Below are 20691 nucleotides of genomic sequence, written 5' to 3'. Positions count from 1 at the left end.
ACATGTGACTATAACCCCACCTTGGTAGGTTTGAAAAGGCCCCTGGATGGAAATTTGAAGAGGCTAACCAGGAGTTATCCAGGTGGCAATGTGCCAAGGAACGCTGCAGCATATGCAAAGGCCCTGAGATAGAAAGAGCAGGGTGCAGTTGGGAAACAACTGGTCATTTTGTACTTTTTAAGAGTGGAGTTAAGAGATGAAAAAGCATTATAGATGAGCTGGAGAAACTCACCAAGGGCTTTAGGCACAAAGAAATGGAGCCTCGCCTTTTTTTTTTTTTTTGGAAGGCAGGCAGAAACCAGTTAAGGATTTTAATCTGGGGAGTCACATATTCCAATTTATACCCCATGACGTGCCTCTGGCAAAAGATAGAGAATGGTTTTGAGACCAAAATGTGGTGTTTGAGTCTGAGTTCGTTATCTCACAAAACCAAAGAATGGGTCCGTGGACAAAAATGGTTAGCAGGAGCAAAGTTTATTGGGAGAAGCCAGTCCTGGAAAAGGTGCAGCTGGGGTTCCAGGAGCAGGCCAGTGTCCAGCGCTCCTGTTCCATGTTGCAGCTGGGTGTCGCTTAGTATCCAAGTTGTCATTAAGTTTTCTTAATTGTATGTTTTCTTTTAGAAACATTTAAGTACTTTTATAGGAATAGTATATATTAGGATCATATTTTAACTGTATGTAATTTTAAGAATTCAATTACACTTATTTCAAAATATGTTGCTAAATTTTATATTTGAATTGTGTTAAATGTTTAAAGTCAGTCATTTTATTTTGGGAATCCTGAATTTTTATTTTGCAAAAATAGATATTGAATTACCAGTATTGGCATTTTGCTCTACATTACTGTCATTAGTGAAAAGGTTAGCTGCTATTTTCATCCATTGACGATGATGGGCTGAACAGGTAATTGTGACTGGGGAGAGAGAAGAAGAAAGGAGTGAGGCAGAACCAATAACACTTGAGAAAAAAGATACTCTGCTTTCATGTGTGAACTTTGAATAAATGCACTTCCTATCTAATAAAAGGGTAATATGTAAATTAACCATCACTCCGTGACAAAAAGATGGTGGTGCCCATAGCATCCAGGCCACAGAGGGAGGGAGGGCTGTGGACACAATGCAGGGCTGCTGGGCTGGGGGTGTGCTCTGAGCCACCGCTGTGTGGCTCGGGGCACGCCCCCAGCCCAGCGGACACAATGTGGGGTTGCCAGGCCTGGGGCATGCCCCTGGCAGCCGCCGTGCAGCTTGGGCATGCCCCCAGCCCAGTAAACAGAAGCCCAGCGAACAGAACACGGGGCCACTGGGCTGGGGGCATTCCCCGGTCCCTTTCACATTGATGTTTCTGTCTCTCCCTCTCTCTTCCAAGCTCTCTAAAAATTAATGGAAACATATCCTCAGGTGAGGATAAAAAAAAAAAAGAAAGAAATGTCATATCCTATGAAAAATACATCTTGAGAATACCTAAAGAAAGTTGTCATTTTTTCATGGTGAAGGGACTGGAGTCAATGTTGATGAGAAACCTTAGCAGCTGCAGCGGCGGGCAGGGCAGCAGCAGCAGGGTGATAGGGCTGGCGCCTTCCCCTGATCAGCTCAGTCACCTCCTGCAGAGGAAAGCAAGACTGCGACAGTTGGACATCCCCTGAGGGCTCCCAGTGAGAGGGGGCAGGCTAGGCTGAGGGACCTCTCCCCCAGTGCACGAAGTTCATTCACCGGGCCTCTAGTATGAACTAATAAATGCACTACTATTCACCTAGAGGCAACACAAGAGAAAGAGGAGGTAAGCTGAGAAAAGGGGCGGGAAACAGAACTAGCAGGAAACAAATAACAAAGTGCATCACTTCAGAAAATGCTGCAGTTTCAATGACTTAATCTTCTGAAAAGTCATGTCTACTCTCCCCTGCCATCTTCATACTGTTTTTGGAAGCTTTGTATACACCAAATACACTGTGATGGATTTGGCATCTCTTCTGGGATAGCAGAGTCAAGTTCATGACACGTTAGAGAAAGCAGACATGAATACCAAGCATCCAGGACTCTTTCCGTTCCTTAAACGTGAGCTATTTTGAATCTGGCTGGAGTTAATGTCTCGAAGACTTACAGCCAGTGAGTGAGGATAAGAGTAGTAGTTCCTAATCTTACAGTTAGGAATGTGTACTCAGTGTATGTATGTGTACTCTTGCTTTCCTATGATGGGAATATGTGCCAGGGCTGACCAGCAGCCCCTAAGCGACAGATGAACAGATGACTCTGACACAGTTTCACTGTGGGGGAGAGGACTAAGGGACTGCCTGGCTAAAGAAACCAGGCAGCCTCGATTGCCTGCCTCGTTAGCCTTTTGTTGCAGGTTTTATCTTCAGATACAATCAGTAGGCTGAGTAATCTTGGGAGGACACATGTGTTTACATTGTCCTCTAGGCAAGGCCATCCAGGGACCAAGCATAAGGATTCCAGTAAACACGCAGGGGTCTGCACATGCAGACTTGTTTGGAAAGGTCAAGGAATAATTAGGGCACCACCTTTGACACTCCCCTAAGTCTCCCCTAAGTCGGAATTCCAATAAATAGGGCAGGCGGCCTTCCACACACTTCCCTCTTATCAGAATGTCCTCCTTACAAACTTTCCAACCAAGTCTCATGCTTCCCAACAAATATGAATATATTTCCCCATAAAGATGACTTGTCCATGGTGATTACTTCCACAATATGGGTAGGACATTCCTTTGAATACATTACTGGCTTAATAACCTGTAATATCTGATCAAGAAACCTAACCACTTTTTTTTTTTAATTAAAGATTATGGGTCTTGAACTGAGAAAATTTGAATTTTATTTTATTTTAAATTTATTTTTATTGTTGAAAGTATTACATATGTCCCCATTTTCTTTCCCACTGACCCCCTCCATCCTGCCTCCCTGACCCCCAGGCCTTCACCACACTATTGTCTATGTCCATTGACTATGCATACATACATAGAAATTCTGTGGTTAATCTCTTTCTCTCTCCCCTGCTCCCCTTTCTCCCTTCCCTCTGAGAGTCATCAGTCTGTTCCATGCTTCTATGTCTCTGGATCTATTTTGTTTGTCAGTTTATTTTGTTCATTATTTCCCACATGTAAGTGAGATCATGTGATACTTTTCTTCTCTGACCGGCTTATTTCACTTAGCATAATACTCTCCAGGTCCATCCATGCTGTCTCAAAGGGTAAGAAATCCTTCTTTTTTACAGCTGCATAGTATTCCATGGTATAAATGTACCACAGCTTTTTTATCCACTCATCTGCTGATGGGCACTTAGGCTGTTTCCAGATCTTAGCTATTGTAAATTGTGCTGCTATGAACATAAGGGTGCATACATTCTTTCTGATTGGTGTTTTGGGTTTCTTAGAATATGTTCATAGAAGTGGGATCACTGGATCAAATGGGAGTTCCATTTTTACTTTTTGAGGAAACTCCATACTGTTTTCTACAGTGGCTGCACCAGTCTACGTTCCTAACAGCAGTGCACAAGGGTTCCCTTTTCTCCGCATCCTCGCCAGCACTTGTCATTTGTTGATTTGTTGATGATAGCCATTCTGACAGGTGTGAGGTGGTATCTCCTTGTTGTTTTGATTTGTATCTCTTGGATGATTAGTGACTTGGAGCATTTTTTCATATGTCTCTTGGCCTTCTGTATGTCCTCTTTGGAGAAGTGTCCATTTAGGTCCTCTGTCCATTTTTTATTGGATTGTTTGTCTTTTGTTAAGTTTTATGAGTTCATATATAATTTGAATATAAAACCTTTATTACATGTGTCATTGGCAATATGATCTCCCATACACTGGGCTCCCTTTTCATGTTGTTGATGGTCTTCTTTTGCTGTGCAGAAGCTTTTTATTTTGATGTAGTCCCATTTGTTTCTTTTTTCCTTAGTTTCCCTTGCCCTAGGAGAGGTATCCACAAACATATTGCTATGAGAGATGTCTGAGATTTTGCTGCCTGTGGTTTCTTCTAGGAATTTTTTGGTTTCATGACTTAACATTTAAGTTTTTTTTTATTCATTTTGAGTTTATTCTTGTGTTCTGTGTAAGCTGATGGTGTAGTTTCTTTTCTTTTTTTTTTTTATTTTTTTGCGTGTGTCTGTCTAATTTTCCCAACACCTTTATTGAAGAGACTGTCTTGACTCCATTGTATGCTCTTGCCTCATTTGTCAAGTATTAATTGAGTTTAATTCCTTGGGTCATTTTCTGAGGTCTCTGTTCTGTTCCATTGGGTCTATGTGCCTGTTCTTATGCTAGTATTGGGCTGTTTTGATTACAGAGGCTATGTAGTATAACTTGATATCTGGTAATGTGATCCCTCCAACTTTGTTCTTTCTCAGGATTCCTATGGCCATTCAAGGTCTTTTTTGGTTCCATATAAATTTTTGGAGTATTTGTTTTATATCTGTACTAGTAAAATATGCCATTGGCATTTTAATAGGAATTGCATTGAATCTATAGATTGCTTTGGGTACTCTTTTAATTATGTTGATTCTACCAACCCATGAACACGGTATATTCTTCCACTTTATACCTTTTTCTATCTCCTATAGTTTTCAGAGTATAGGCCTTTTACCTCCTTGGTTAAGTTTATTCCTAAGTATTTTATTTATTTTTTTTGTTGCAATGGTAAATAAGATTGCATTTTTATTTACTCTTTCTAAGAGTACATTATTGGTGTATAAAATTGGCATCAATTTCTGGTTGTTAATTTTGTATCCTGCTAAATTGGCAAATTCATTTATTGAATCTAGTAGTTTTTTGGTGGAGTCTTTAGGTTTTTCTATGTACAATATCATGTCATCTGAGAATAATGATAGTTTTTCTTCCTCCTTTCCAATTTGAATGCCTTTTATTTCTTCTTCTTTTCTGATTGCTGCGGCTAAGATGTCCAGTACTATGTTGAATAAGAGTGGTGAAAGCAGAACCCCTGTCTTGTCCCTGATCTTAAGGAAAACCTTTTTAATATTTGCCCATTGAGTATGATGTTGGCTGTAGGTTTGTCATATATGGCCTTTATTATATTGAGATATGATCCTTCTATTCCCACTCTGTTGAAAGTTTTTAATAAAAATGTCTTGTTGGATTTTGTTGAATGCTTTTTCTGTGTCTATTGATATGATCATATGATTTTTGTCTTTGTTTGTTTATGTGATATATCATGTTTATTGATTTGTGAATATTATACCAGCTTTGCAACCCTGAGATAAGTCCCACTTGGTCATGGTGTATAATCTTTTTGATATATTGCTGGATCAGATTTGCTAATATTTTGTTGAGGATTTTAGCATCTATGTTCATCAGGGATATTGGCCTGTAATTTCCTTACTTTGTAGTGACTTTATTTGTTTTTGGAATTGGGATAATGCTGGCCTGATAAAAGGAGCTTAGAAGTGTTACTTCCTCTTGGATTTCTTGGAATAGTTTGAGGAGGATAGGTGTTAGTTCTTTATGAATGTTTTGTAAAGCTCCTCTGTGAAGCCATCAGGACCAGGGCTTTTGTTTGCTAGGAGTAATTTTATTATGGCTTCAATTTCATCAGTTGTTATCAGCCTATTCAGGTTTTCTGCTTATTCCTAATTTGGTTTTGGAAGAATGTATTTTTCTATGAATTTGACCATTGTGTCCACTTTGTGCAGCTTGTTGGCAAATACTTGTTCATAGCATTTTCTTACAATTCCTTGTATTTCTGTGGTATCTATGGGAGCTCCTTTGTAGGTAACAAATTGCTTTTCTCTTGCTGCCTTTAAGATCCTTTCTTTGACTTTAATTTTTGGCATTTAATTATGATGTGTCTGGGTGTGGGCCTTTATGGCTTCTTCTTGCTTGGGACTTTCTGTGCCTCCTGAAATTGTGTGACTTTTTCTTTCACCAGGTTAGGAAAGTTTTCTGCCATTATTTCTTTAAACAGGTTCTCTATTCCTTGCTCACTTTCTTCACCTTCTGGCCCACCTATGATGCAGATTGTTATGTTGTCCCACAGCTCCCTTAAGCTGTCTGTTTTTTAATTGATTTTTTCTTTTTGGTTCTTTGATTGAGTGATGTTTTACTACCCTGTCTTCTAATTTGCTGATCTGATCCTCATCTTCCACTTATCTGATGTTTATTCCTTCCAATCTATTCTTTGTTTCTGCTATGTCATTCTTCATTTCCAACTAGTCATTTTTCATACTTTCTGTATCTTTTCTCATGCATCCTTATAATCATTGCTCTGAACTCTGTATCTGATCATTTGCTTATCTCAATTTCATTTATCTCTTCTTCTGGAGATTCCTCTTGTCATTTCATTTGGAACTTGTTTTTTGTCTCCCCATTTTGGCTGCTTGTTTGGGTTTGTTTCTGTGTATTAGATAGATCTGCAAGGACTCCCAGTCTTTTTTTGGGGGGAGGGGGCAGGGGGGTCTCTGGTGTAAGCCAGTATCAGGTGCTGTTTGGGACTGGCCCTAAGTACCCTTTTTGGAGCTCTCAGTGATCCACAGCTGTGGCTCCCTCTGGTGGGCCTGGGTGCATCTGGAAAGGCAAGAAACCTCTTCACGTTTATGTAAATCAGAAATACATGTTTCCGCTTTTTAAATAATCTACCTGGAAAATAATTTATGGACACAACTAATTGGGAACTACTTAGGCTTTACATTAGTAAATGTCAAGTTTGAAAGTTCTGAAAGGATGGGTCATTTTTAAGTGCATCAGAGTAGATCATAGAGCTACTCTAATTTGTGTTAAGGAGACTATAATTGCATTTCCCTTTTTAGTTCAGGAGCACTTTAACATCCTTTATTTTTGCCTTTCTCCTGTTTGCTGCATCTTTGGCAATGCAGGTTATACTTAATGTGTGGAGATTGTTTCTGCTCTCTCCCTGTCTATAGCAAGTTTGAAAATTCTAAGGAAAGGGCTTTAAGTTTTAATCCTCTAATTGTATAAAAGGCAGGAAGCATTAAGAAGCTTACGGAAGAGCTGCATTGTGCTGCCATTTGTTTTCTGTGGTTTGAGTTGAGAAGAACCATAAACAAGTCTATGTTTGGCATCAGTCACATGGCTGTCTTGGTACCTAAGCACCACTCTGGTCCCTTCATATTGGCTTATTTCTCCATGTGTAAGACTCTGGACGGTCAAATAAGAACGGGGTCTACATTCTAAGGACATTTTGAGATCCCACTATGAACAAGCGATGTAGGAATTTTCTTTTGAATTTTATTCCAGAAATTTCTACTACAGGACCTTTTGGCATGGGAAGCACCACCACCAGTACCACTCTTCGGACCACAACTTTGAGTGCCGGCAGGAGTACCACCCCGTCACTATCAGGGAGAAGAAACCGGAGTACCAGCACGCCGTCTCCAGCTGTTGAAGTGCTTGATGACACTACCACGCACCTGCCGTCCGCATCATCCCAAATCCCAGCTCAGGAGGAAAGCTGTGAGGCTGTGGAAGCCCGAGAAATCATGTGGTTTAAGACCCGTCAAGGACAGATGGCAAAGCAACCGTGCCCCACGGGAACTATAGGTAAGTCTGTCCTCTAGAACTGAGCTAAAGATGTGTCGCTACTTTGGCTTGCTTTTTCAGAGTTCTTTTTTACCTCTCTGTTTTTGGTACTGCACATTTAATTAAAGTCTGAATTCAGCTAAGTGACAACTTAATGCAGTGTGTTTTCAGAGTTTCAAAACGCATCCTGAAGAAGGAACAGGTGAGACTTTGATGGGACTACACTGAGATCAGTACTTTTTATCCGTAGTGTGCAGTTTCTGGGTGGAGTTACACTTAGTACACTTAGGCCATGAATGTCCCTGCTACTCCAGAGAGGCAGTTCTTCTGCATGTGTGTGTGTGTGTGTGTGTGTGTGTGTGTGTGTTTTCCGAGAGAGAGAGAGAGAGAGAGAGAGAGAGAGAGAGAGAGAGAGAGAGGAGAGAGAGGTTTGTTGTTCCACTTATTTGTGCATTCATTGGTTGATTCTTGTATGTGCCCTGACCAGGGAATGGAACCCACAACCTTGGCCTATCAGAACAATGCTCTAGCCAACTGAGCTAACCAGCCATGGCCACAGCAGTTCTTCTATGCAGCGGCCCAGAGAGAAATCACTGGAATGCTGGGGGCTCGTGTTTACTTTTGTCACCAACCTCAAATGTTCATTGCAGAAAGAGAGACTGAGCACTTCTCTGTTAGAAGACAGTCATTGAAACTATCTAAATTTTAGCAAAAGAGAAGTTTGACTATTTTTTTTTTTACCAATCATTGTAGCTGTCCTTTAATAGTCAAAGGCTCAACAAGAGCAATCGGGCATTTTCTCTAAGGGACAATTAAGAAATAAATAGTTATTTCCTTCTTCTTTTTTACTGATATGATTCATAATATCCTCAAGTGGTAACCATATGATTCGTAGAAATGGCTTGATTTTCTTATTGTTACATACATTGATCTTCAAGAAATTTTTCTTAATACAATGAATAAAATTTGCATTAGTCCATAAGATATGTAAATGAAGCAAACACACAATAGATGTCACTATAGTAGCATTTTTTCATTATTTTATCTTTGAGTGTTATTGATTTGATTACTTTAAGGAATCAGTTTTCTCTGAGAAAAGTTTCATGGTATATAAACTAATGGGAAGGCCAGAGGTATCTTGGTTTTTACAAAAGTTCCATTTAATTTTATTTTTCCCGTAAAGTATTTAAAACTATTCAGAAATCTATCTTGCCTTTATGAAGGGAGTGATGTTTAGTTCTAAAGTCTTCTGTGGCAGTGGAATCAGAAAACACTCCTAGCACTGTCCCATTAGTTCTGAGGACTCATTGATATTATTACAAACCCCTACTTCTAACGTTTGTTGTAAAAGTTAGTGAAATACTTTATGTAAAAGCACTTTGAAAAACAGAACTATGTCCTCATTGTTCTGTGAAAACTGGGAAAGATATTTAAAGGAACCTTCTGAAGCTCTCCCTCGTGACTGTGCCTACACCGGGGTTTTATTTTTACCTCTCCTCTGACCCTCCTGCTGTGCTACTGTTGGGGCCCACACAGTCTCCCACTGGAATTATTGCAATAGCCCCCTCACAACCTCCACGTCACTCCCTCAAACTCATCCTCCATGAGGCTGCCACAGTGGCAGTTCTAAAACCTTAATCAGCTCATTTCTCTCATCTGCTTAATGATCTTCATTGATTTTTCCAGCACCCACACAAGACAGACAAGGGAGTTGATGATCTGACTTTGCCTACCTCTCCTACTCCATTAAACAACGCCCCGATCCTGTAGACCTCTGTTCAAAACACTCGAAGTCACCTAAACATAGCATATTTTTCCTCCACTTTCGGTGAATGCCCTTTCCCACGTTGTTTTCCTAAAAATACCTGCATTCTGATTGCTGTAAGACTCGGTTGTTCCATTACCTCTGAAAATCAAGCAGTAGGCTCCCTGGAGACAGGTACCACATCCATCTAATTCATGAAGTATTTCCCCTACCTGTGCTTTAAAAATATTGAATGTTTTGGTTTGTTGTATTACATCTCTCCCTAACCAGCTGCTTGCCAGGTACCAGGCATGGTGTTATAATAGATATTATCTCAGTGTAATGATCTCATTTTTACTTTTGCTTATATTATAGCATAGCATGGATATACAGTCCTGGTAGGAAAAATGGTTTGAATTTCTAAGACAGACCTATTTCTCTCATTATTTTAGGAGTATCAACGTATCTATGCCTGGCTCCGGATGGAATCTGGGATCCCCAAGGACCAGATCTTAGCAACTGTTCTTCCCCTTGGATCAACCACATCACACAGAAGGTAAATCATGTGACCTACAAGGAAGGTCTGCCAAACCTGGACCCTGTGTTGTTGATCATCACTGCTATAAACAGGAGTCAAGATTACAAAAAAAGTGGAAAGATTCTCTCATTTTTATTTAATTTAAGATTGAATGGCAACCTCTGATATTCTACAAACTAATTCTGGAATTTTGTTGTTCTTAAAGGCAACTTTGAGAACTTCTTCTAAGCCAATTAGTACTACTCCTAATAATTTTATTATTAACTAGAGGCCCAGTGCACAAAATTTATCCACTGGAGGGGGAGGTCTCTCAACCTGGCCTGTGCCCTCTCGCAGTCCGGGACCCCTCAGTCCTTACTGCGCACCTGCTCCCTGCTCCTTAGCGCTGCCGAGGAGGCGGGAGAGGCTCCCACCACCACCTCTGCACTCGCCAGCTGTGAGCCTGGCTTCTGGCAGGGCAGCGCTCCCAGGGGCAGCTCTTGCATTGAGTGTCTGCCCCCTGGTGGTTAGTGCGGTCATAGCAACTGGCTGTTCTGTTGTTTGGTCGATTTGCATATTTGCTGTTTGGTTGATTTGCATATTAGCCTTTTATTATATAGGATACAATTTCTGTGGTATTGTGAACTACAGATAAAAAAAGTCCAAGAGATATTATAAATCAAGCAAGCAAAAGCTTATGGCCTACATACACAGAGATTTTCCTGTGAAAATGAAAATTACAATAAAAAGGTCTGCCTTTGGAATCTTAAGCCGTTTGATAAATGTTCTGGAACCTAATCATTTATCAGTGTGAAAAGTATGCACACGGGTGACAGCCCTTTGCAGACTCAAGTTTGCAGAGCTTATTTGCTTGCAATATGTCTAACGTTTTTATTATTAATGCGCTGTGGGGCTTGGAATTGATTTCATTACAAACAGAGACCAGATGTGCATTTATGCCAAAAGGACTATGGGATGAATCCTTATTATAGCAATTTGTGTGGATGTATGCACTCCCAAAATGGAGAGACCTTCCATGGCACATTAGCTATGCTAAGGAATTTCTGAAAGAGATTTTTTTCCTGAGAAATATTACAAATGATGGCCTTACTAAAAGCCTGTCTGTGCCATTTGCTTTTTTCTCTGTTTGTTTTTAACTAGGCTGATCCTCAATAATATACTGTATAATAATCCATAAATATCTTACCCAGTAGGTCATTTAGCAGATGAGCCATAACTATCTATTTACCCTAAATCATGGAAGAACAGTGGTTACATTGACTCTAGTTACCCTCTTACATATGCATCTCCACCCTTGTTGCTATTCATAATGATGCTCCTCCAATTTCAGCACTGTTCCTGCCACAGTTTTTATGTCCTTTGTTTTATTACAATGTAGCTCAGACCCCAGGGTGAATAACTCTGGCTGGATGTGATCAGATTAAGAGTTCAGTAGCCTATCTCCTTACATTAGCGTCTTTTAAAAAATACTCCCTACATACTTAGCCCAGGGGTTAATATTAATTTGGTAATAATTCACCTAGAAAGCTGAGTGGTTTTCAAGACAATTCCTGAATATGGTTGGACTATTTCATTGCAGAAATTACTGGGTGACTTTAATGATGCTTAATTCTTTTCTTTCCTCCGCAGACCTGCTAATCTTATGACAAAAGAGATAATTCCTTACAAAGGCCAGACAGCTGTTGTTGCCCATTTGATTTATGGATGGGGTGCTTTTGTTTTATAACAAATATGTTCCGTTCTGCCAGAGCATGTCTGTTGAATCCTATGGAGCTCCAACATTATGCTAGGTTATAAATTTATTAGGATTATAGAATGTAGGCAATTGGAATGTATAATATTACCTTAGCTTGATTATAACTTTATAAAATCTTCAAAAGTATAACAGGAGGCTTTGGGGCACAACAAATCGGCTTATGTAACTAACCCAAGGTCGGTGTTAGCTGGTATTTTAGCTGGCTCTGCCTTTACCCAGACATCATGCTCAGCCACCACAACTGTGAATAAATTATGATTGCCTCTCTATCACATACTCACTGACCTAGTCTCTCTTCACTTTCTACCCTTTTGCCTGGTGTGTCCTTCCCACCTCCAAATGTTTATGCTACTCATTGAATATAAATGGTATTTGCACAGGTTTCTTTGCCACAAAACTCCAACACTTTTAGTTATTAACATCGGAAACTTCCAATCAATAATGAGTATGCAGTGTTCACAGAGTCATTTATCTGTATTTTCTCTCCCTTTTCTCCAAAACATCTTCCTCCAAATTCATACCTTTGCTCATTTCCTCCCTCAGGGCCAGAGTCCAGACAACAAACAGATGGAAGAGGGTTTGCAGTGGTATTGGGAGCGCAAAGGTGAACTGCAAGAGACTGATCGGAGCCCAGAGCTAATAATAGGAGTAGAGCTATTCCTAAGCCAGGCCTGTGGTTGCTGGGTCCAAGGAATGACTAAAAATTGGCAGTAGGGTGTCCTTGAGATGAAAGGTGGCTATAGACAAGAGACACAGCCTAGCCTCAAGCACTTTTTCAAAAAGAGATGTAGGGGAGTAAATCTCTGACCTCACTCTCCCTCCTTCTTTATTCTCCTTCCCAGCCTCCCCATTGGCCAAACCCCAGGGGAAGCCACACAAGAGGGGCATTCTTAATAAAGTATACATAAGTCCACCTTCTAAGGCAGAGAACAGGATAGAGGAGGACAAAAATGGCCTTGGACTAACAAAGGGAAAACACCCATCCTGTCTCAGCATTAGCGCCTTCTCCTGCCCCATCTCTCGTTGCCATCACCCACTCTTCCTTTCTCCCTTCACTCCACCTCCTCCCTTCTTCCTTTCCCTTGTCCTATCCCTGTCCTCTGCTCTGGCCTCCCTAATTTCTTTAATGGATTTTGTAAATGTCATATTGAAAAAATAAAGTGAAACAGGCATCTTTAATGATTCATTCCTCCTCCTTCCTCTATTGCAGTTCTGTGAACTGCAGGCTTTTAAAGTGAAGGAACAGCCTGGCCGGTGTGGCTCAGTGGTTGAGCATCAACCTATGAACTAGGAAGTCACAGTTTGATTCCTGATCAAGGCGAATGCCAGGGTTGCAGGCTTGAACCCCAGTAAGGGGTTTACAGGAGGCAGCCTATCAATTCTCTCTCATCATTGATATTTCTCTCTCTTTCTCCCTCTCCCTTCCTCTCTCTGAAAACAATCCTATCTAATAAAGAGGGAATATGCTAATTGACTGCCACGCCCTCACAAGATGGTGGCATCTGCAGTCACAAGATGGTGGCTCCCAGTCCCCTCAGCACCGCCAGAGGGCGGCAGGCACCGTGCACCCCATCCAGCTGGAGTCCCCCAATCCCCTCAGCTCCACCTCACCCAGTCCCCGCAGCATCCAGCCTCATCCAACCAGAGTCCCCCAGTCCCCTCAGCCCCGCAGGGGAAGGCAGTTGGGGGCAATCGGGCCTGCAGGGGAGGGCAGTTGGGGGCAATCGGGCCTGCAGGGGAGGGCAGTTGGAGGCGATCGGGCCGGCAGAGGAGGGCAGTTGGGGATGATCGTGCCGGCAGGAGAGCAGTTAGGGGGCTATCAGGCACGCAGGCAGGCGAGGGGTTAGGATGCAGCAGTCCTGGATTGTGAGAGGGATCCCCGATTGGAGAGGGTACAGGCTGGGCTGAGGGACACCCCCCATGCACGAATTTTGTGCACCAGGCCTCTAGTAAAATCATAATTAAAGAGGAAGGAAGGAAGGAAGAAAGGAAGGAAGAAAAGGAACACTTTTCATCCCCAATGAAAGCATAGATGAAAAAAAGAAAGGAGAGGGTCGTTCTCTTCTTTAAACAGTGTATTCAGGTTCTCCTGCCCAAGGGATTGTGGGATAATGTAACCTGGAGTGTGAGGCACCTCCTTTATGGCTTCATGGTACTCTGAGGAGTCCTGAGGACATTAAAGGAAAGAACAGCTCTGGCTCAGTTTGCGTCTATATCATGTGGAGGATCATACTGTTGGCTCACATATTCAGGCATTATAGACAACAAGTATACAAATAAATGGACCCGGATGCTTAATTTACTTGGGAAGAGCACACTTTATATTTTCATTTTTGCTAAGAATTGAGCTATGCTTTTTCCCTTGCAGTCAGGCCAGGCGGGAGAAAACAGGCAAAGTATCTTGATGCTTTCTAACACACAAATGAATTCCAGCCACTTACATACTGGTGACATTATAGATTAAACTTTGTGTGGTAATAGAGAGTAGATTACATTTCACTAGAGAAAAATGTAAGCCTTGAAATGTCAGAATTATCATGAAGAAATTTATTACAAACAAACTAGCCAGAATACCTTTGTGAAGATGAGATGAAATAAAAAGCATAATTTATACAGAAAGGGAAAGGCAAAAATTGTACAGCACCCTTCACCCTAGCAACAATAGTGGGGGAGGCAGGGGGGGAGGAAGGCTGATGGATGGGGGGTTACATGGAAGGGAGGATGGATAGAAGGAAAGGCAGGTAAAAATAAATGGATGTATGGAAACATACATAGAGACATCTTCATATTAATGTTTCAAAATATATTTTCCCATTTTTATTGAAAGCCAACCAATTAAATCAGAGCTCTGTCTTTTCAAACCTATGTGGCAAAATATCCTATTTCTCCCCTTTCTTAATGACTGCTTACCAAAATCACGGTCTCTGACTTCAGCTACATCTCTTGCTTAGACTCAGATTTTCAAAAAAGGGGTTTATATTTTCTGGTTTGGATACCTTTAAAGAGTTTATTGCATTGTATAATCTCTCCAGTTTTTTGTTTTTTTTTCAGTGTAAAATTCTATGGGATTATGGTTTTGAATAGCTTCCATATTTACACGTAAAAGGAAGTGTGCTTCCTACTTCATTACTTGGTCCAACTATTATACAGAAAAGAAATGCCTGAATTGGCACTGGGAAATAGTCTTTCTGTTTCTAGCAAATTGAAGCATCTCTTTTGTTTGTACACAAGCTACTGACAGATTTTGGGAGAAATAGGGTTCTTCCTGTAATTTTAAATTTTAAAAGAAGGATGTGCAGATCTAAAAAATACTGCTGCTGTTTTACAATGTAAAGTAAGCCCGTTATTTGCCCTAGAAGACTAGGTTGAATCCTATCACCTAGGTTGTAATTTTCCCATTCCTTTCACTCGGTAGATCTAATACAAAAGGAAAATAAATTGCTTCTTAATTTTATCAGAGCTTGGTGGGCTTTTCAAGACTTTAAACTTATTTAACCTTCTTTCAATTGTAAGATAGGAGCATTTGTTTGCATACCTACTTGACTTAAATTTATAGCAAAATAATGAAATAGCAGCCATATACTTAAACACTGGGAGTAACACTTTTCTAAATTTTTTGACACTCAATTAATGTTTGATGTAATAAATCTCATAAAGTGTCAAGCTTATTTAAAAGAAAATTGTTTTCACTTGTGTAAATATTTGAAATGTAAATACTATCCATCTCTGTTATAATTATTATACTTAACTAAAGCTGCAGGGTTTAATCCTAGCTATAATCCCACCATTTCAGTACCTATAAGCATTAGTTTACTAATCCTCAAAAAAACTCATAAGATTTCTCAGTGTGCATGTGCTTATTTCTGAGAAATAATTTTAGTAGAGTTTAGTGAAAGAAATGTTAGAGCTAGACATTTTAACGATGTCTGTAAGCGAGGATATGTAGAATAACTTTATTTCAAGCTCACCCTCTTGCATAGAAGACTTGAGGCAAATTAAAAAGATGTGTAAAGCCCTGCTGGTGTTGCTCAGGGATTGAATTGTTGTCCTATGAGCCAGGCGATCACGGTTCGAATCCCTGTCAGGGCACATGCCCGGGCTCATAGCCCATCGATGATTCTTTCATCATTTATGTTTATATATCTCTCTCTCCCTCTCCCTTCCTCTCTGAAATCAATAAAAACATATATTTTTTTAAAATATGTGTATTTTTGGCTGGAAATAAGGTCATTGTAGTCCATAACAACAGTGGTGAGAAAAGAAATAGGAATATCAGAAAGACAGTAGAATAGCTACCGGCTGCCAGTGGGAAGAGTATGGTCAGTGAAGGCCTGGTCTGGAAAGGCATCCTGTAACTGAGCCATGAACGTCCAGGTGACAGAGGCTATGGGAGAATCTAGTTAGGTCAGTGGTCGGCAAACTCATTCGTCAACAGAGCCAAATATCAACAGTACAAGGATTGAAATTTCTTTTGAGAGCTGAAAACCGACTTCTGCGCATGGGCCACGAAGTTTCAATCGCACTGTACGTGCGCGCCCACACGTGGTATTTTGTGGAAGAGCCACACTCAAGGGGCCAAAGAGCCGCATGTGGCTCGCGAGCCGCAGTTTGCCGACCATGGAGGCACCACCATTGAGTTAGGGACAGGAGAAGCCTGGGCATAGCTCTGGGTGCCTTCCCCTCCTTCCCATTCCATCTCCAGCCCCCCAGCAGGCCTCTCCAGGTGTTTGTAAAGCTCCGCTGCTCCCCTCATCACAACAGCTGCTACCCATTGGCCTCACAGCAGGCCTCCTTTCCTTCACCCTGAACCCTAACTCCTGCGTCTGGTTTTCAGTAGAAATCTGATTGGGCCACTCCTTAATTGTGTAGACACTTAAGGACCTTTCCTTGCGCTTAGCACAGTTCTCTGAATCCTGCTCAGGATTTGCTCACCTCCCCAGCTGCTTACACCCACTGCAGTGCCCCGTGCCCGCCATCTCTTCCCCTGAGCCTCCACGTCCCTCCCTTCTAAAAGCTGCGCTCTCTGCCTGGAGCCCCTCACCCTCATCTCAACCCAATCTCTTCTTTCCCCTTGCACCCCAGGTGAAACATTCGTCCTTGGAGAAGCATTTCCGAAATCACTCCCTAACTTCATGCCCCAGATTAAAATGCCCTTAAACCGGGATTCTGTATTGCACTCCATCAAACGGAAATGAAGGACTTTTGCAGTTAATTTAGTAACAGCCATTGCCCTCCCTGGTATGTAAGCTCCTTATGTTATTGGGAACCATTTTGTTGTTTTTATTAAATTTTTTAGAGAGAGAGGAAGGGAGAGGGAGAGACAAAGAGAAACATGGATCATTTTCCGGGGATCAAACCCATAACCTGGGCATGTGCCCTGACCCGGAATCAGCTGGTTTTCAGTGCACTGGACGATGTTCCAACCAGCCAGGGCATGACTAGGAGTTTTAGTTGTGCTCTTTATAGGTTTCTGAATATCCGTTAGAGATTGCCCTAAAAAGAGAGGGCCTTTCCATTTGTGATCCTAAGTTCTGTATTGGGCTGTACTTTAAAAAAGGAGAAACACACACACATACTTTTTCTAAATACTGACAATAATAACTTATTTAAGTTATAATAGAGCAAGGTATTTCTACCATATAATTACCTAGAGCCATCTGATTCGTTCACATGATTATGGGATTAGCCTTTATCTCTTTGAATATCTTTGGCTTTTTGGCAATTTGATACATTCTTGTAAAATATACTTTAAACGTTAGCATACAGTTTCAGAAAAGGAAAATGATAGAAAGAGCAATAATTTGCTACCTAGTGCATTGGGAGCAAAATCTCATATTAAGTAGGAAAGAAGATGAAGACCACTTTGAAAAGCAGAGATTTTATTTAGAATAAAATTTTCATAGCGTAGCAGCCTGTGAGTATTCATTGTATACCAAGTTCTAAATTAGGCACAATGGAAAATTTCCTTACCTCTGAGAACTTAGAATATGGTTGGGGATTCATAATGCAAACTCATCAACATCCAATTTAGAAACTCACAGAGAAAAATAATATGGCAAATAGACTTAGCCACCCAAATGGCTAATTAAGGTGAGAACACGTTTTTGAAGTAAGATTCCTCAGGAGGAGCTTCATAAAGACATGAATTTCAAGTCAGGTACTATAGGGGGGGAAAATGGATTAGCAGGAAAACTCAGGGAATGTTCCAGATGAAGATGGAGTTGAATAACTGTTTCTTGGCTCAATGATTATAACTTCTATGCAAAACAGTTATCCACAGAGACCAATAAAATTACTTATTTAAGATGGTTTTCTTTCTTACTCTGTTTTCAACATTGCAGTTGAAATCTGGAGAGACAGCTGCCAACATTGCTAGAGAGCTGGCTGAACAAACAAGAAATCATTTGAATGCTGGAGACATCACCTACTCCGTCCGTGCCATGGATCAGCTGGTAGGCCTCCTGGATGTCCAGCTCCGGAACTTGACTCCAGGTGGAAAAGATAGTGCTGCGCGCAGCTTGAACAAGGTAAAGACCTCAGTTATGTCCACCTTTACAGGTGCAGGAAAGGCAGTGAGACTTCCTTGGTTCATTGCTCTTTTGGATAAAATCAGATCATCCTAAAGTGCACTGCTAGTTGACAGACAATTCAGTTCACTATTTCATTGTAATTATAGCCCTGTTTAGCTTTTAATTCCCCCCCCCCAAATAAATAACCTCTCCATATAGATTTTGAATTTACAATTCTATTTTTCATAATGTTTACTCTGTGTTGTGTGCTAAACACAAAATCAATAAATGCAATTTATTTTGTTTCAACGTTTTTCTTTCAAACTTTTATATTAAAATAATTAACAATAAAACAAATATCTAATCAATTTGTAGATATTTAGAAAATAGTGACACTGAGAAAGGATGTCAGCAATTCATTACATATATTTTAAAAATCAAGTAATTTAATCAAATTAATATTACATTTCAAAACTCATGGGGCAGATAACTAGGTTTTCACTTTTATTTCCTTTTGATATTTTAATAGTATATAACTACATTAAAACTTAAAAGGTTTATTGTATTTCAGCAAATTTGAATTGTAAATAATGAAAAGAATTCATTTTTTAAATTTCAGAAAACCTGTATTTTATATATAAATAAATATATATGTGTACATTGCATGCACATATAGACATTTTATATATATACTGTATATAACCTATATAATGTATAAGTTAAATACTTTATTTACATAAATATATAAAATCTATTTTACAAATTTTAAGGAATATAACTAATGTAACAAAATATCACAGGGTGAATTAACCTCGTGATAAAAAGTAATTAGAATTGCTGCTGTCAAATGATTTGTGTTCCCTGACAATATTTGTGTAGTAGAGATCAGTTATTGAAAATGGATTTTAAAGCCTCAAATATCATGATAATCTTACTACTTAAAAAGCAAGAATTTGTCACTGACAGGGTCCTTCATGGAATTCACTAAATGAACATTCCCCTTTAGAATGAAAAGTAACTTTTTCAGCATGGTCTTTATAATAAACAGATTTAGTTCTTCTTTGTGTCTTGTTAAACTAAGGGTCTCACCCATTAAGATGGAAGAAAGTTTTACAGTAGTGATGGTATGGTATAGGAAAGCCTAAAGACTTTTGTGCAATTTCAGCATCAGAAAGCATACTCAGTTGTATCTTCTAGATACAAATTATTAGAATTTTTTTTTCATGCTGAGCATAAAGGAATTATTTTTGTCACTTAAATCCATGATAAAATCAAACCAAGCCCCTGGTAGAATATGCTCCACAGTTGCCTGTGTAATCTGGGCATGCTGTGATTTTAATGTGTTATTACCCAGGCTGACTGGATGCTATTAATGAATATTGCTGCCAGCTATAGTCATCATAATGTACTGCAAGTAGTAGTTTCTATTAATGTTACATATCCATAACATTACTTGTTATAGCGATACTTTGTATCTTTATTTAAAAATGGTGCTGCTGTCTGACAGTATCAGGTAAAGCTGGCAATTAATGTCATTTTCTAACTGGCTACAGCTAATCAGCTTGCCGCCTCTGAATATCAAATAACGACATAATGGGCAAATTTCCATCTGGGAAGCTTTTTAATGCGCTCCTTTTTCCCCCCATTTGGCTCTTTTCAGTTGTTTATATAATGTGGTCTGTCATATGTTAATTTGCATGGTGGGGTAAGGAGATGGGAGGGCAAAGGTTATTCACATGCTTGCTGTCTTATTTCCATTTCCTATGACTCCCACTGTTCCCTGAGGCAGTTATAACCCATCATATTTGCAAAGCCAACTCCTTACAAATTAATTGTGCTCCACCATTGAAATTCTGGAGGGTTTTAGAGTCCTGCAAAGCCGAGATGCGAGTCAGTGATCCAAATGACAGCACTGGCAATTACCTTCCTCGCACTCATTCCTCACTTAATTCTTTAGAGGAGTAACTGCTCTATGCTCATGAAGAATGCATGCATTAAAAAGTTCAGTGTTCGCCACACAAAAGGCATCACAGTAACTGCTTCTTAAAACTGAGTAATTTTCTCCACCAACAATCAAGGCTACTGAAGGGAAAAAATAGGAAAGAGTAGGGAAACCACAATCTAATTTGTAAAATGTTGGGTCATTTATTGAAACAGGTCAACTAAGCTTATTAATTATTCTTTTTCTTGGGGGTGGGGGGTAGGGATGTTTGGGACTGAACATGACTTGTTATTAACCTTTTGGTCAGTAAAACATCCTTGTATAGGCAAATAAGTAAACAAACACAGGCTTCTTATCCCACACACAAGATTCTAAAATGTATAAATTTTTATTTGGTCAAAACTGTCAAAAGAAATTCTTTAGGAAATAAAAGCAGTGATAAATCAGGATATTGTTTATATTCTTTTAATCAGAAGTTACTTACCTCTTGGTATATGTCCCTTAGAATCAAATAGTCATAATGAATGGGCATTTCTATTTTTCAGGTGAACAGAATTTTTTGTATGTTTGAACACAAAGTTTGTGGTTGCACATTAACCATCTATATAGTCTGTAAACCACAAACAACATCCTATCTTTGAAAAATGGGTTCCAAATTTTTGTCACTTAACTTCATATGTCTTTATTTGTGGCCCATGAATTAGTA

The 20691-nt window shown here is 39.9% G+C and overlaps 1 protein-coding gene across 39 annotated transcripts in view; it reads left to right on the top strand.

Annotated features, from left to right (window-relative positions):
- The window catches only part of ADGRL3 (adhesion G protein-coupled receptor L3), a 798149-nt gene that overhangs the window by 639550 nt on the left and 137908 nt on the right, over nt 1-20691 (top strand). For 23 of the 39 annotated variants that reach the window (XM_080681566.1, XM_080681567.1, XM_080681564.1 and 20 more), the window contains 3 exons: nt 7215-7517; nt 9693-9796; nt 17876-18061. In XM_080681566.1, coding sequence (XP_080537692.1) covers nt 7215-7517; nt 9693-9796; nt 17876-18061 — 593 coding nt within the window. The remainder of the gene's footprint in view (nt 1-7214; nt 7518-9692; nt 9797-17875; nt 18062-20691) is intronic. The other 16 variants (XM_080681583.1, XM_080681582.1, XM_080681586.1 and 13 more) reach the window with 1 other exon arrangement.

Source organism: Plecotus auritus (assembly GCF_963455305.1).
Source record: "Plecotus auritus genome assembly, chromosome: 1".
Lineage (NCBI taxonomy): Eukaryota > Metazoa > Chordata > Mammalia > Chiroptera > Vespertilionidae > Plecotus > Plecotus auritus.
Note: the sequence above shows the minus strand (reverse complement) of the source record. Positions and strands in the feature narration are given on the sequence as shown.